General features: G+C 49.3%; 1 protein-coding gene across 1 annotated transcript in view; it reads right to left on the reverse strand.

Annotated features, from left to right (window-relative positions):
* Positions 1-809: 809 nt before the first annotated feature.
* The window catches only part of Ehd3 (EH-domain containing 3), a 29,879-nt gene continuing 13,994 nt past the window's right edge, over positions 810-16,694 (reverse strand). Inside the window, exons 3-6 of the mRNA XM_013013760.1 lie at positions 16,581-16,678; positions 6,300-6,712; positions 5,580-5,744; positions 810-2,919 (exon numbers count right to left, since the gene is read on the reverse strand). Coding sequence (XP_012869214.1) covers positions 2,392-2,919; positions 5,580-5,744; positions 6,300-6,712; positions 16,581-16,678 — 1,204 coding nt within the window. The 3' untranslated portion in view covers positions 810-2,391. The remainder of the gene's footprint in view (positions 2,920-5,579; positions 5,745-6,299; positions 6,713-16,580; positions 16,679-16,694) is intronic.

Raw genomic sequence — 16,694 nt, forward strand, 5'->3', positions numbered from 1 at the left:
TGCCTCACAGATCCTTCTTGGATAGTTTTAGATGAAGGGGAAGAGAAAGGGAGATGTTGAAGAGCAGTAATACAGTGTGTCCAAGGGAATGCTGGGAAGAGGAACTCACATCCCTTCTCCTCCTTTTTGGCAGTACTGGAGTTTGAACTCAGGGCTTTCTTCTTACTAAACAGGAACTCTACCACTGTTCAAGCCATTCCACCAGCCCTTGCTTTGTGTTGGTTGTCAAGATATGGTCTTACTTTATACCTGGACTTCGATTGTCCTATTTGTGCTTCTCTTTGTTGCTGGGATGACAGGCGTGTACTACAGCGCCCAGTGTTTGTGCCTCCCTTGTAGTTTGGATGATAGGCACATGCCACTATACCCAGACATGAGTTATGATGGAGTTCCATGCCTCGGCTAGACTTGAATGGCAATCCTCTGACTCACTTCTTGTCTTTACCTTCCTCTGCTATTTCTTTATTATTTTATAGAAAAATGGTACCTCTGCTGAGGTTGACACTTTGGGGCTCTTCAGAGAGTATGACCTTTATTCCTTGGCCTTCCTTCATTTCACATGAAAGAGAAATGTATTTGTAGAAGGAAACCCACAGGTTTAGAGACCATTTCCACCTTAGCGGGGCTGGGAGTGGAGGCCCCGTCAGTTTGGTTTAGGCCATTTACCAGACAAGGAGGAAACTGGGGCCAATGAACCACTATAAATGCTGGCCTTTGAGTAGCCACAGTGAGCATTTCCTTCCAAAGACATCACCTGACATCCCAAGGAAGAACCCAGCCCATGGAATGATGCTCTATGACCAAATGGGTACTAAAGGATAAATGTGCTGTATTACCATGGATACTAATGACAAACACACTGCAGTAGTAACCACCTCATAGATACATAGAATATTTTCTATATAATCTGAACATAGATATAAAATAAGTTATATTTGTTTTGTTTTCCATCCTGGTAGGTGCATAGCAGACAAAGTCACTTTATCAGTGGCCACAAAGCAAGCCAAGGGAAAGGCCACGAAGGAGGCATAGGGCATTGAGTATGGTGGGAATTTCACCAAGGACACAGCAGTCCCCAAGACCCTGGAGGGAACTGCAACACAAACTTCTCAAGTTAGCCTTCTGACAATGAGCACAGTTACTATTTGATGAGAGCCAGTGGCTGCGTTCGAGCTGGGCTGGTTCAAGCTAATGATGAGTGGGAGGCCAAGAAGGGACTGGCACAAACAGCACCCAGCAGGACAGCCCACTCTCCTGCTGGCATGTTGGACTCCTGTGATGCTAAGAATATGAGGTGCAGAGCCAGAAGGCACAGTTTACTTCTTGGAGGTGACAGATGGGCAAACTGATTGCCCACCAAATGTTAGCGGGCCCTTCTCCTTCACCTGCCTGCTCTCAGAGGCTAAGAGGGAGAATACGTGCTCAGCTTGTTCTCTGTGGCTCATTACAGGGAAGCAATGCTGGGGTCCTGCACATATCACGGCACGGGGGCAGTCTGCAGGTCTGAGGCCCTGGTTCCCAATTCTTGTGCATTCTGGTGTGCATTTTGAAGACCACCCAAACTCTTCTGCATCGTAGGTTCTTTATATGCTAGGAGATGGGTGGGCAATACCTGGAGCTTTATTGAAGGATAATGTCTATAAAGTACCTAATACAGCTCCTGGCACACCGGAGGGCCTGAGTACATGTGAGTCAAGTATGACCTTCCAAATATCACAGCCCAGGAGGAACATGAACCCAGACAAAACTCATGGTCCAGAAATCACCATGTGTTTCAAGAAGACCACAGTGTGGCTTCCTTGCTTTTTCCTACCAAGTTTATCTCTTCTCTTTCCCCTCTGGAATTCTTTAAAATGAAGTGCAGGCAGAGCTCAAAGCCAGGCTTACTGAGGAAGACACAGCCTTAGGTTTGGAGAGAGCACAGAACACTGGCCAATGGCTCCTCAGGTCTGGGACCCAGGGCCCTGGAAGATGCTCCTCAGCTCAACCCTCCTTCCCACAGCTGCCCCTTCCCTCACATCTCCCAGCCCCTGAGTAGATTTCTTATTAGGAAGCCAAAAAGGGAAAAATACAAGCACAGTAAAGAAAGTAAATTGCCTTTGAAATGAAAAGCTCAGAGCTCAGGCGTGGGGACATTGCGGGGCTGGGTGGGCCATTTATCAGCCAGTGAATGGCCTCAGGACTGTGGGGTTACTGCTGTCTTTCTACCAATCCTGAGCACTCAAGAGAGCTGTCCAAACAAGGTGCAGCCGGAAAATATGGGGATCGCTGTCCATTCTCAGCTACGGTGTAACTGTCAAGGGTGTGTGTGTGTGTGTGTGTGTGTGTGTGTGTGTACATGTGTGGGCACACGCGGTCACCACGCCAGTCTCCTTCTGTCTGCAGCCCCCATCACTCAGCCACTTTCCTCTTGGATGGAGGCAGAAGGTGAGCGGGCAACTCGTTGGGCAGCTCATGCCCCTCCAGCTTGACCTTGATGAGGTGGTTGGCCAGGGCGAATTCTTCATCATCCAACATGCCGTCCTTGTCGATGTCGGCCAGCTTCCAGATCTTGCCCAGAACACTGTTGGGCAGTTTGGAGCGCACCATCTCCTTCTTGGCATTAGCGCCTGTGATCTTGCCATCCACAGGGGACAGGGTGTAGAAGATCTCGTCATACATGGGCTTGTCGCGGGCTACCACCCACTCAGCGTCGTCAATGCCCTCGCCAGCTCCCTCTCCATAGCCATGCCCAAAAGGGCCGTGCAGGGTACCCTCGAATGCTCCACCCTTCACCATCTGGACTGGCCGCTGGGTCTCCTCCTGGCGCACCAGCACCATGAGCTGGGCGATATCATGCGCCAGCATGTCATCTACCACCTCTAGTAGCTTGCTCTTCAATGGCTGAAATTTGCTAAAGTCTTGAGCTTGCAGCTGGTCCTAGAAAGAGAGAGATAAGAAAGTAGGAAGAGAATACAATGGAATGAGAGCTTCCGTGTGTGGAGAGTGTGCTGCCTGTTAATGCTGGATTATAGAAATCTTCATAGACAAGCTCCTTCCCAGTGAAAGGAGTGGGACCTAGAGGCTACGTTGATCTACATCACAAAGATCTGAGAGGGGAGGAGGACAGAGGTTTTCAGACAAGAAGAGAACAGGTACAGGGGGTGGAGAAGAAAGAATTTTAATAACTACTGGTTTCATCTATTCATTTGGATTCCTTTTAAAGTTAGATTTGGCTATGGAATGGTGCCTAATTAATTAGGCTGGGCCTCTCTGAGTCTTGAGTCTTATGGGTCTCTGTAGACTTGAAAAATAGAGTAAGTTCTTTTGCTATCTGCTCTCCTTGTTTACTTCCTTATTCCCCCACCCCAAGCCCTCTGAGGGAAGTTACATTCTACCCACAGTTTGGAAAAAAACAACCATGACAACTAAAACTAAATCCTAATAAAAGCCAAAGGTCAATTCTAAATCTGTGGTTCATCAGCATTGTTCATGCATTGGCATTGCTTGGAGAGAGTTTTCCAAAGATGGACCCTCTGTACCCTTCCCCCACCCCAGGGGAGAAGATGACATACAGGCATAGGCAGGCTTGTGGATTTCGTAAAAGCTGCTTAACTTGCCTTCAAATGGCCATTCAATACATGCCAGGAGCGGTGCTCTACTTTGCCTGACCTTGAGATTTTAGAACTAAACATTAAACTTTTCCTTGAGCCCTAAAGAGTGACTGCAAAAAGCTGTTGCTCCTGCCCTGGTCTGGCCACAGCAGTCTCAGCATGCTGGGAAGAGGCCAATGCACAAGCACATCAAGTTCATTGCAGAAAAATTCAGAAGACCTTTATAGCTACATTTCAAGAGCAAGCGTTAGCTAGATACTTCTCACCTCCCATGCTAGGGCTGGGCCAAGGAGGTGATAGGGGCTGTGGATATAGCTGACAACGGCCTTTAGAATAATTCTTCCTGTCTTTCAACCTGTTCACCTCTAGTGGGCTCCCACACAGGGGTCTCAGTGTCTTCTGGCGGGGTGGGATGGGGGCAATGGGCAACTCTCCACTGTTTACAGTGATACTTAACTACAGAACAGATGATGAGACTGGTAAATAAAGAAGGCGAAATTCTGTAAGTTAAAAACAACAAGGATTTCCCACACTAAAATAGGGGTTGTTGGGTCCCTTTCAAATGCTGCCTTCCCAAATGACTGCTTACAGACTGATGAAGTCCCAACAGAACAAGTGAAGGTGCTGAAGTGTTCTGAGCCATGGCAGTTGACAAACCCACATTATGTTAAAGCCATCGGAAACGCATGCCGGGTTCATGAATGAATGGCTCCATGGAAAGTGCATGCTTGGAATGTCTTTTTTCTTTTTTATCAGACAGGAAGCTAGACACCAGTGATGTTCTAAAATCCTACACTAAGAAACTTGTTCCCAGCTTAACGATCAAAAGAAGAGCAACAATAACATCGACTGCTAATGCTTCTACAGCTCTTATTTTGCTTTCTAATTCCCTGATTTAAAACTGTTTTACTTTTGAAAAAGTATAGAATTTCAAGAAGTTGTCAGAATCATTCAGTCCTTTGTGCTTACCAGCCAGGCTTGCCATTGTGTAACTGCTCTGTCCTATGCTCCTTGTAGACTGGACACAGAGCTCCCAGGATTTGTGTACAAGGAACTTTTTTTTTTGCCAGTCCTGGGGCTTGAACTCTGGGCCTGGGTGCTGTCCCTGAGCTTCTTTGGCTCAGGTCAGAACTCTACCACTTGAGCCACAGCGCCATTTCTAGTTTTTTTTCTGAGTAGTTTATTGGAGATAAGAGTCTCATGGACTTTCTAGCCTGGGCTGGCTTTAAAACACAATCCTCAGATTGTGTGATTATGGGTGTGAGCCAACAGTAGCCCCTGTTTTACAGATGAAGAGAGGGAGCCTGAGAGAGGATCCAGTTGGTTTGGCATAGTGGCTACTTGCTTGGATCTTGGGGACAGCTCCTGGCTTTTCTACTTGGAATGTATGTAAATGCTACAGCTAGGAAAACACTGAGCCCTTGGTTTTCTCTTCTATTAAGGGCAGATAAAAATGCCTTCCTAGGAGGACTGCCTTGGGGAAAAGCATGATAGATAGCAACTAATGGCTCCTGCCCAGGAGAGGGACTTACGGTAAGCCTCAAAGATACAAGTTCCCTGCCTGTCCGCGATGTATGTCCTCATCTGCTCCTAAGGGAGAGCTCAGGGATAAACTTAGGCACTCAAGGACCAGGAGAAGCTTGGTCAGGTGACTTGTCCCATGACACAGGTGGTGGTGAAGATGTCAAGCCTGCAGGGGCTTTAACAGTTGGAGGCCTTAAACTTCAAGTGTCAGTCCCTCCCCCCAAAAAACACACACATGCACCCCTTGGGAACACTGGCTCCGTATGTCCCCCCAGGCTTGGATATGATTGAACAGTAACAGTCCAGCAGAAAGGATAGGTTTAGAGTCACCTCTCTGCCTTCTAATTCTAGATTGTTCCCTCCCCTTCCCACCCCCACCCGCAAGCTCTGAAGGCAGCCTCTGCCATTTTCTGCCAGCCTGGGTGTCATTGTCCCTGATCCTAGAGCCCTGACCCTCATCACCTGCATCCGCTTCAGGTTGGGGAAGTCCCCAGGAGAGATCTGGTGTTCCCGCTCGATCCGGCCATAGATATCTGCCAGGTTGTTCACCAGCTCCTTCTTCTTGTTGTCCTTCCCAAACACTGAGGGCATTTCCTTCTTCAGAGAGCTGATGATGTAGGCATGGACCTGACAAATGGGCCAGAGGACAACCTTCGAATCAAGACTCCGGACTTGCCCCTGTGTAATGATTGTTTTTGCCCTACTTCCTCCCAGATGCCCCTGTTGCACCCCGCCCCCCTTGCTTTCAAAACCCATTCCTCTTTCTACCCACTGGCAAGGTGTGAATGTGGGGAGGGAAGGCCCGATGGTTATGGGGATGGTGATACTGCTGCTTCTTACAGACAGCAGCGTCGTCTGCTGAGAACCCGAGGTACCACGTCATCTTCCAACAGTCATTTCATTACATAGACACAGAAAAAGGCACTGGGGACCGAAGGCATGACAGGGGCTGGACCACTCAGGCAGTAAACTGTTGGCTTAGGCCATCTGACCCAGAGCCTGCAACCACAGCTACCACATTCTCTTGCCCCCAGGGGCTGAGTTGGCATGGCTGAAACTTGTGATGCAGCGGCTATAGGACACTCATGCAAGCAGGCACCAGCCCGTGGTTGAAAGTTAATAACCCTCAGCTCTTGCAGCTAACCCCAAAACTTGTGACCCAGCTTTCTCTGCCGACTTTACCTTGGCCAGCCTGGCTCTCTTGATGAGGTCATTGAGCTTGCGCAAGGCTGCATTTCGGGGCAGACTCTGGATGTCTCTGAACAGGTCCTGTTCCTCAGCCTCAAAGAGCTTCCGGTTGTCAGGGATGAGGAGGGGGTGGGACCAGAAGGAACCGATATAGACCCTGATCACTTCTGGGGTGTTCACAATCTTCCCCAGGGACCACATGAGGGCCCCATACACCCTCATCAGCTGCTGTGTTTCAATCTGGTCAGCCTTGTTCAGCACCACCCGCATCTTGTCCTCGTGGTTCTTGAGGGCCTTGATAACCTCTGAAAATTCGTCAGAGATGTCCAGCTTGTGGGCGTCGAAAAGTAGGATAATGCGGTCTACCCGCTCCGCAAACCACTCTAGGACGGCTGCAAAGTCATACCCTGCCGGCAGAAGGACAATCAGTGGGAGGGGTCTTTGGGGTGTGGGGTTTGGAAGAAGAGAAGCCAAGTGCAGTAAAAAAAAGACATTTTCTTTTAAGCATTAGGGATAGAACCCAGGATCTGATGCATGTTAGGCAAGGGCACTACCACTGAGCGTGGGTTATTTTTTTCCCCCAGCTAAAAGAAACTGGCATTGTACAGTGTCTAATTAACATGAGGGCTAGGATTAAATCACCTACAGCCCAATACTTAGGCTCTCCGTAAATTCTAGACTTTATTATAAACATCCTACTCCTAATAAGCACAGCCACTCTGCAGCTCTTCTTGCTTATTCAAATTAGCAGCCAGCCACCTTCAATGCTGGCTACCTAATTTGAAGTTCAGGAATTCTTGATGAGATCCACAAACAACAGGACAGAAAATGCAAGTTACTGATGGATGGCTCCAACCATGCTCATCCTGTGGTTTGGAGCTCTTGCTATAAATACACACTACTTGTTCACACTTAGGCTGCCTCCCTTCCTTCTGCCCTCCTTCCTTCTCTTTCCTTCCCTCCCGCCCTTATCTGCTGCAGCCCAGAATCCCCAATTCTTAATCCACGAGGGGGTTCTGAGGATGTGACTGAGGATGGCCACATTTTGATTATGCAGGACTGAGCTGCTTCAAGTCTGGCTGGCTCTGGAGCCCCTGGCTCTGTTCAACCCTAAGAAATGGTGGAGATGTTAGAGGGGGAGGGGTCCCAATAATATGTAGCTCACCAAGGCTTAGAGCTTGTAATGGCCTTAGCTTTGTCTGCCTCAGCATCCTCTTCCACAAAACAGGCGACACTAAGAGGAAGGGAGCTCAGAGAGGTGAGGGGACTGGTTCAAGGGCCCACAATCCTCAATGAGAATAGAGGTTTCAGGCTTTCCCAGCCCGCATCTGAGCAGAACTCCTAGGATCCCCTTTCTGCCACTTCCCTATTGGTACACCGCTGGCACCAAAGCGAGTACTCTTTCTTGGGCTCTGGCATGACCCACAGCCTTGGCTCCCCAAAACACAAGGTGATACACCCTGGACCCCCAAAGCTGTTGTTACCATTAAGTGGGAAAACCAAGCCTTCAGGGAAAAGCCCTGCCTCACAGATTGAATCTAGACACCAGGCAAGGTCATTTGGTAAGTGCTTTGTGGCCAAGCGAGACTTGGGAAGCTCTGCTTCTAATGGGGATCTCTGCTGCAGCCTGGTCTGACTCTCCTGCAGGGCTTGTTCAAACCCAGGAAGCTGGAGCCTACTCCCCAACTTTCTGACCCAGAGGGAATAGGGTGGAAATTTCTAACAAGCTCCCAGGAGATGCTGCAGCTACTGGTTCTCAGAGCACACTGAGGACCACTGGACCACCATAATAATAAAGGCTAATGACCAGCATTAGCAGCATTCACTAGGTGCCCAGAACTACTCAGATCACTAATTGGATTAGATTAACTCATTGTCGTTATAATCACTAATTCCTTAATCCTCACAATGACCTTGTGAAGTGGAATCTAGTAGTAGCCAGAGACTCAAGGAGGTAGGTGGTAGGGCTGTGTTTGAGAACCAGGAAGGTGGTCTGGAGCCAGAGCTGTTAGCTGTCAGTGTGCCTGGCTTTTGAAGGGTTAATCACAGACTTAGACTGGGTGGTGATGATGGTGGTGGTGGTGGTGGTGAGGATAAATGGGGTAAGCCAGAGAGATGGCCATCTTCTCAGTACCTGGAGATCCATTTATAACCGTGTCACAGCAGCATCTTCAGGGCAGGGGATGGGCTTAGCGTGAACAGGACAGTCTTCTGCCACAGAGTTCCCCAAAGGATCCTTTAGTGCTTCCCAGCACCAAAAGAGAGCCCTGACCAACAAAGAAATCTAACAGCCCTCCTGTATTACTCTCCTGTGGATGAAGGGCTTCTGGGCATTATCGCCAATGAATTCCTCCTTGGTGTTGGCTACTTAATTAACCCAGGATTTTTCTCTACAACTCAGGTGGGGCAGAGCCCTGAGGCCAGGAGATCTTAGAGAGAGAGTGTGTAGAGCCCATTATCAATCCCAATCAGAGATGGTCAGTCACGACTATCCTGCCATGGGACCTGATCCCATCAAGATCAGTGTGGGCAAGTGCCCTCCATGACTTCATTTCACCCCTATCATATCCTCAGAGGTAGGCAGCAGGAGAGGCAGCATGCTCAGGTCTACAGGAGAGATGAGACTCTGAGAGTGGGGAGTTAAACACCAGGCAAGTAAAAGCTGGTCTGCAGTGGAGCCTTGTGTGCCCTTGCCCACAGTGACCTATGCGGCAGCCTCAGGGTACCTGCTGTCCACCCAGCTGGCACCTCCCTCCCAGCATGCGGTGTCCAGGAGGCCAAGCCTTCCCGCTCCAGGTGGGCTGCTGTCTGCTCCCCTCACCTCTCTCCTCCCCACTGCAGGGACAGCTCCAGCCCCAAAGCAGGGTGTTCCCAAAGGCTGGAAAGAGGTCACAGGGCTCCAAAAACCAGGACAGCCTCCACTCTCTGCCCCATCCTTGAAAACAGGTCACAATTTTGCTGCTCTCATGTCTGGAGCAGAAAGGTTTGCCACCATAGGCTGGTGATGCAAGCCACAGGGTTGGGGAGGTGTGTGTGTGAGGGGGAGGGCGTACACATGTGTAAGCTGGGAGGCGAATGCTGTCCCCTTTCACCTATGCAGCAAACCTATGTGGCTGGCCATACGTGGGCTCAGCAGCACATACATGGCCAGGGTGGCCAGACTGACAAGAACGTGGAGGTTACAGAGGGTTGAGAAGCAGGTCCAGGCCATGCAGTTGTCTGAAGAAGATGCTTGACCTCTGCTCTCTGGCCCTGCTAATTTTGAGAAGTATTGGTTGAAGAGGAGTAAAACAGGAATCCTGTTCTTCATGGTACAGCCGAGAGAGAGCAAAGGAGTCGTCTCTGTTCTCTAACTTAGAACCCATCAGTATGCGGGTCACAGGGTTGCTGCAAAGATCAAACCCAAGAAAAGGATGTAGGTGAAATAGCTCAGTTGTGACCTTGGCAGCTCTCACTGCCCCACTAGCTTTATAACGTGTTCTTCTCTGCACTAGTTGCCATGAGAGGAACCACTCCCTAAAGCAGTTCTTGAAGAAGCACTGGCCTCGGGTGAGTCCCTCTCTAGTTTCTTGCCAGCCAGTATCTTGCTGAGTGTCCTTGGGCAAGTAGCCTCTCCTCTCTGAGCCTTCACCTCTTTGCTTGCCAAGTCATAGAACCGGGTTGCTTCTCTGAGCTTCCTTTCTTGGTCCACAAATCCTAGGACAGAATGTAGGATGTTGGAGAATGCAGCAGGATGGACATGGATGGATATTAGATAGGAGGATGCTTTTGCAGCCCAGTGAAGAAGGAAGACTGGAGACTGCTTTCTTAGGTGCCTTGGACATGTGCATGTGAAGTCTGCTCCTATCTGCAGACAGACAGATGACTTCTGGGAACCTTTTCTATAATTTCATAAGCACAGAGGCCTCTTGGTCATCTGCCTACTTTTGCAAATTCTGCAAGGTCTGGTAAGCTGCTATCAAATGGTGGGCTATCATGGTAGAAGCCTTCTCCCTCAATGGCTGAGAAGTCCATGAGAATAAAACAGCTCTGTGGGTTCTTCTGATGCCTCTCTACTCCGGCTAAGCCAGAGCCTATGGAACCTCTAGGCTGGACATAAATCTGCTTCTGTAGCTTAGACTTGTGTGCATGCCCAGGAATGGAGGCATCTGAAAGGTCTACGTAAAGAAAAGCAGATTGAGTTAGCTCTCCTGTTTGTTTCCTGTGGCCTGTGCAGGTCAGTTTCCTCAGGTTAGAAATGGAAATAATGGCTGGCTGAATGAGGGGTCTATGGTGGAGCCACAGAAACAGTAGACAATTCAGATGAGTGGACTCAGTATAGATACTGCCCTAATGTCCAGGATTAATGGCATGCCGGGTAATGGAGCCTCTTCCCTTCCTTGGACCCAGGAACAGCTCTGAAGACAGGAAATAAGCACTTTAAAGCACCTGCTGAGCAGCCACCCCAAGTTCCTAAATCAAGAAGCAGAGGGAGCATAGACTGTGTGCATTGGCTGCCTTTCCTGGATCCCTCCCAGCACATCTGCTGGCTCCAAGGGATCCGGCGACTGGCTCCACGTTGGAGCCTGGGCGGCCGCTGGCCTTTAGCTCCCATCCCTGCTCCAGGGGGAGGAAGGGTGGTGGGAAGACAGTGTGTCTAAGCAATGCTGCCTAGGAGGAAATCAATGAGACAAACCTAATAAGCAAAGGCACTCCTTAATCACCCAGCATCTTCCTTCAGTCTGAATGTGGTACAGGGCACTGATGATGGAGGCAGCATGACCAACCTCATTTGATTTTCTCCCATAATGCCCCAGGAGCCAGAAGCAGAATAGGGCACACACCTTACAGGCAGCAAGCAGTGACACAGAGAGGGTAAGGGGCTAACCCAAGCTCATACTGTTTAGTTGTCACAAATTGGGCCTAGAAACCAGGTCCATATTCTCTTCTTAGCTCACTGTCCTGCATGAGCCTGGAACTCAAAGACTGAGTTCACATATCAAGCACACAACTATCCCTCTCCCCTAAATCTCTGTGAAGATTTGAAAGCAAGTTAGCTGAAGAGAAGGATTTGACTGGCCATGGGGAACAAATGCCACACTGGATGCCACAGTGGCCAGCAGACTCATCACTGGCCTCCAGTCAACCAAAGCTGCCAGTGAGGCCTACAGAAAGATGTCAGGGCTTGGCTGCTCTGCCCAGGCTTGTCAGTACCCACATGGGCATTTGCCGACCAGCACATAGACCAGTGGACTCCAGGGGCCCCTACATGCCAGCCCAGCTGCAGTGAATGTGCCAGGGACAGACCAAGGATGTAAGGCTGTGAGGAGCGGCAAAACCCTCCAAGGTCTGAGTCCCAAAGCCTCCAGAGGACACTCATAGATGAGAGGTCTGCTCTCTCTAGGGGTGGGAGGCTTGGATGTTGGTAAGTTCCACCCAATGAGCAAAGCATCAGGTACCAAGTTCGAGGTCTGCTCTCAGGCTTAACCATTGCGATTTCCTGGGCAGGAGATGACATTGGACTGAAAAGTTGCTGAATGGGACCTGGGCTGTCTGTTACCTGCTCTGAGCCTACACGGCACCTGTAATAGAAAGGATTTGCCAGCTATGCAATCTGGGAAGCAGCCACAAAGCCCCAGGGTGGCTTTCCTCGGGTGGGGTTGGTGGGGATTTCTAGCTGACAAGCAGCCAGGAAATGTGCTTCCCAAGTGAAAGGACTCAGTCCTTCTGGAGCCTCCCATGGCTGCAACCTTGCTCTTTCCCAGCACTCAGCCTGCCCTGGTACATCCTGGCTCTTCCAGGAACTGCCTCCTTGCCCGCCTCTCCTGTCTATTCCAATGCATCATCATCCAGAGACAAGTGCCGGCCTGGGACCTCCTAGTCCTGGCTTCCCCGCACCCATGACCTCCCCATGCAACACACACACACACACACTCACACACACACACACACACACACACACACTCACACACACACACACAAAACCCCACACAGCATGCCATCTTGAGCAGGGACCTTACTTTGTTGGGCTCTAGTGTGGGGTACGAGTACTTCTCCCCATGAAGTCTCGGGACCTGGGGGCTCTTGGGAACAGCCCACTTTGCAGAAGGGGCAAGCTAGCATGGCAGCATGGTGCCTCTGTGCTGACTTCTCTGGTGAGAAAACAGTCCTGTGGCAGGCATGAGGCTCAGGGGGTAGAATGCAGTCTGAGTTTTTGGTCAGATACAGTTCTCAGTTAGTGCCCTGTGCATAGCATGATCTGTGGGGCTGTTCACAGGGGGCCTAGACTGTCCTGAAGCTGGAAGAAAGCAGAAAGTACTCTGTGTGTGTGTGTGTGTGTGTGTGTGTGTGTGTGTGGTCTGAGATGGAATGTGGGCTACGCTCCTCATTTGGGGTCCCCCTCACAGTGTCCGACGTCCAGATTCCCCTGTTCTCAGAGGGCTGTGGCCAGCACTGTCCCAGGCTAGTACTGCAGGCGCCTGGTTCCCAGCTTCTTGTTTGTATCACAGTCTCTCTGCCAGCAGCTACGTTAGTCTGGACTGGGAAGGGCAGAGAACACACAGGGCCACCGCTTTGCCCAGAGAGAGGCAGGGCCTGGGGCTTGGTGAGCGTGGGGAGGAAGTGGCAGGAAGAACAGGCAAAAACACCAACACCTGGTATGTGCAGGGCAGCCACAGAAGACCAAAGCCACAGGTATGAAAGGAAGTAGAGAACTGGGAAAAGGACAGAATGGTATAGAAACTGAATAGGGCAGGAGTCTCTGGGGACAAAACTGCCACATACAGTGGCATGGGCCAAGCACTCCACAACTTCAAGGGAGACGACACACATCAATACTCTGAGGATGTATAACATGCAGCCCTGGATGGCAGATAAGGAGGAAAGAAGGGAGCCTGCCATCATCCAGACCCAGCCTCAAAGTCTGAATTCCCATAGTATTCAGCGGACCTCACCAGAAGGCTAAATCACACATTACATTATCCACTCCCCTGTTACATACAGGGAAATGGAGGCTCAGGTAAAACGTGACCGGTTCAGATCCACAGAGTGCTGGGTTCTGAAGCCCAGGACTCTGAAATCCTATGCCTTTAGATATCTCAGGCTGGAATCCTTTCTGGATGCCACCGTCAGGTGGCATTGGCCTGGCAGGGGCACATGCGCACACCTCCCTTCTGCTCGCTGGAGAGGTTCTGGCTCTCTCAGCCCTCTGTGTGAGATTCTAAATCTCATTGGGCCTAACTGAGGATTGCTCAGATGAACCACTTTGGGAGGGAAGTGGTGTTGAGACCTAGGACCCCAAAGCCGCCCTCCACAGGAACCTGAGCAGGAAGCCAAGTGATAGAGACAAGAGGAGGCCAGAATGAAGACACCTTTTTTTCCTAGGTCCAGGGTTCTACAGCTTCAGACTGGCCCCTACCCCTTACCTTCACCACAGCCTTGACGTAGGCCGCTGGTAGACTCAGGTTCCCCAGACTTCTCCCAGGAGTCACAAATTATAAAAATTATGAACACAGTTTTCCAAACCTCCTCCTGACTCAGCTGCTTCCTTCCTCTTTGCTTCCCAGGTTTCACGTCTCGGGAGGAGAAGTTCCTGCTCAGGATCTTAGCAGCCCCACATGCTCCAGGAAAGCTGCTCTGGGGTCAGCAGGCCTCAAGCAGACTGCTTGCTACTTGACGGGACACCCCCAGAGAGCCAATCTGAGCCTCCAGCCCTACGCCTGCTATTGGTTGGAAGAGAGGTGCTGCTTCCAGAAAGATACAGGACCCAGCTCTGGCTTGAAAGGCCTCACCTGGGCTGAGGGCCCTCACTGCCGAGTCTCCATTTTCCACAGCCACAAGAGAACTTGTCTACTGTCCTGTGATGTCCCTTTGAGGTGAGTGGGAGCTGGACTGAGCAGGCTATGCCCTTGGAGGAAGGAGTTCCTGGGCCTCCATTACAACAGCACAGACGTAGGCAGGACAGATCTGGGTCTGCCCCAGCTGAAGCTATAGAACACAGAGGGTTGAAGCGCATGCCACAGAGAGGCAGATGTAATAGATGTAACCTGAGGTCAGCTCAGGAAACAGTCCCAGAGAAAGCTGCCAGTCCAAAGCCGCCCCTTCCCGGAGGCTGACTTCCAAGTGCTGATTTGGCTCTGGGCCCAGCTCCCCGCTCCAGGATCGAGGTGGGTGCGGCTCATCTGATTTCTCGCCAGAGATATAACACATGGCACAAAAAAGGGTGGGGAGCCACTCAGGGTACACAGAAAATGTGGCAGGAGAGGCAAGAGGTGGGGATCCTGGAGCAGTTGCTTTTAGCTTTCTACAGGATCAACCTAGTGTCTTAAAAAGCTAAAAAAGAACAAAAACAAATCATGGTGGATGATGATAGTGATAATGGTGGTAGAGGTGATGATGGTGGTGGTGGTGGTGGTGATGATGGTAGTGATGCGGGTGATGATGGATGATTGTAATGAGGACCTATGACACTTCAACTTGCTTGCACATTTGTGATTTGCCTAACAGAATACATTTTGACCTATATTTTGTTTTTTTCTTCATGTTTTTTTAATTGTTACTGTAAATGAGATGTACAGAAGGGTTACAGTTATATAAGTCAAGTAGTGAGTATATTTCTTTTTGGACAATGTCACTGCTTCCCTTGCTCTCTTTCCGTTTTTCCCTCCCATCCCCATCTACAAGTTGCATGGTTCATTTTCAACAGTGTCTAGTGAGTACCATGGCTGCATTTGTTCACCCTCTGTCCTTCCATTTCTGTGACCCTTCCCCCCTACTGCCCTCCCAAGGACAGAAAAACATACAAACAGGACAAAGGAAAAGAAAACCAAAACAGCAACAAAGAAAAAACCTCTTGTTTCCATTTCCTGGGGCTTATTTTGATATTATTATTTTATATTATCACATGCACATAAGAATTGCACCTTTGTATTCATCTCCTAAGAATATACTCCACTGCTCTCACTGTCTGTGAATGCCTAAAGACCTGTATAATTTACCATGTCCCTTTTTCCCTGTTTTACTATCCAATGTGTTGGCCTGTGGATTTATAGGCACCTTTTAGCTACCACAAATAAGGGTCTGGCTTACTTCACTTAATATAATTTTCCCAAGTCTTTCCATTTCCTTACAAATGGAACAACAACCCAATTAATAAATGGGCTAAGAAAGACTTCTCAGAAGAAGAAGGAAGAATGGTCAATAGACACATGAAGAAATGTTCAACATATCTGCCCATAAAAGAAATGCAAATCAAAACACCACTGAAATTCTACCTCACCTCAGTTAGAATGGCCATTATCAATAAAACTAACATGAACAAATGTTAGCATAGATGTGGCCAAAAGGGAACTCTATTACACTGTTAGTGGGAATGTAAACAATACAGAGATTCCTCAAAAGACGAAACATAGAGCTTCCCTATGACCCAGCAATGCCCTATGACCCTGGGCATTTATCTGATAGACCACAAACCAGGCCATACTAAAGCTACTAGCACAACCATATTCACTGCAGTATTATTTGCCATAGCCAAAATATGGAATCTTCCCAGATGCCCCTCAGTGGACGACTGTGTTGATCAAAAAAAATGTGGTATATTTACAAAATAGAATTTTAGCAAGAAAGATATATTATTTCTTTTAATCCTCAAACAATTCTACACTCTACAAGATGAACTGAAGTAAAGCTAAGGGAAACTCCCCAGGGAGTCCTCTTTTAGAAAAGGGCAGAGATTGGTCTAGAACCTATCAGTTGGCTCCAGAGTTCTGTCTCCTAATGGCCTGCCCGGTGACCTCTCTTAGCAAGCAATTTTCCTGAATTTGTTTGGAGCAAACAATTTTCAATGTGCCCTTAGATGCCTGGTTCCCTTGCTGTATGACCCAAGCACATTATTACCTTGGCCAAGAGCACTCTTTCTACTTGTTGAACACTGTCTCTTTATGTATTTGCCTTCCCCACAGAGCTGTAGGCCCCAGCTCTGGATGGCAGGAACTTAAGTAGCCAGGCTACGGACCTCTTGGAGGATGAGTAAACTCTATGAGTAAGGCAGACTTCAGTGTCCCATTTTACAGATGACCAGATTGAAACTAGTCTCCAAATGTCTTGAGTTCATTTGTTGGTCCCAGCCTAGAAATGTCCTCCCACAAAATGGCCCCACATAGCACAGGAGAGCCATCTTACCATGGGAGGCAAGACCCTGGATGCATCTCTTCTGACACAAAGGAACATATAATCCCAGCCCCTATCAAAAGGAAGCATGAAGACTGAGCCAACACATTCCCAAATTATGATGCTTACCTCGGCTGATCCTCTGCTTCTCCCCAGAGAGGATTCCAGGTGTATCAATGACACTGATGCTCTCCAGCACAGCATTGGGCAGCTGGGCACACACAAACCTGCATGGAAATCAAA

Source organism: Dipodomys ordii, unplaced genomic scaffold (genome assembly GCF_000151885.1).
Source record: "Dipodomys ordii isolate 6190 unplaced genomic scaffold, Dord_2.0 Scaffold20, whole genome shotgun sequence".
In the NCBI taxonomy this organism is placed as follows: domain Eukaryota; kingdom Metazoa; phylum Chordata; class Mammalia; order Rodentia; family Heteromyidae; genus Dipodomys; species Dipodomys ordii.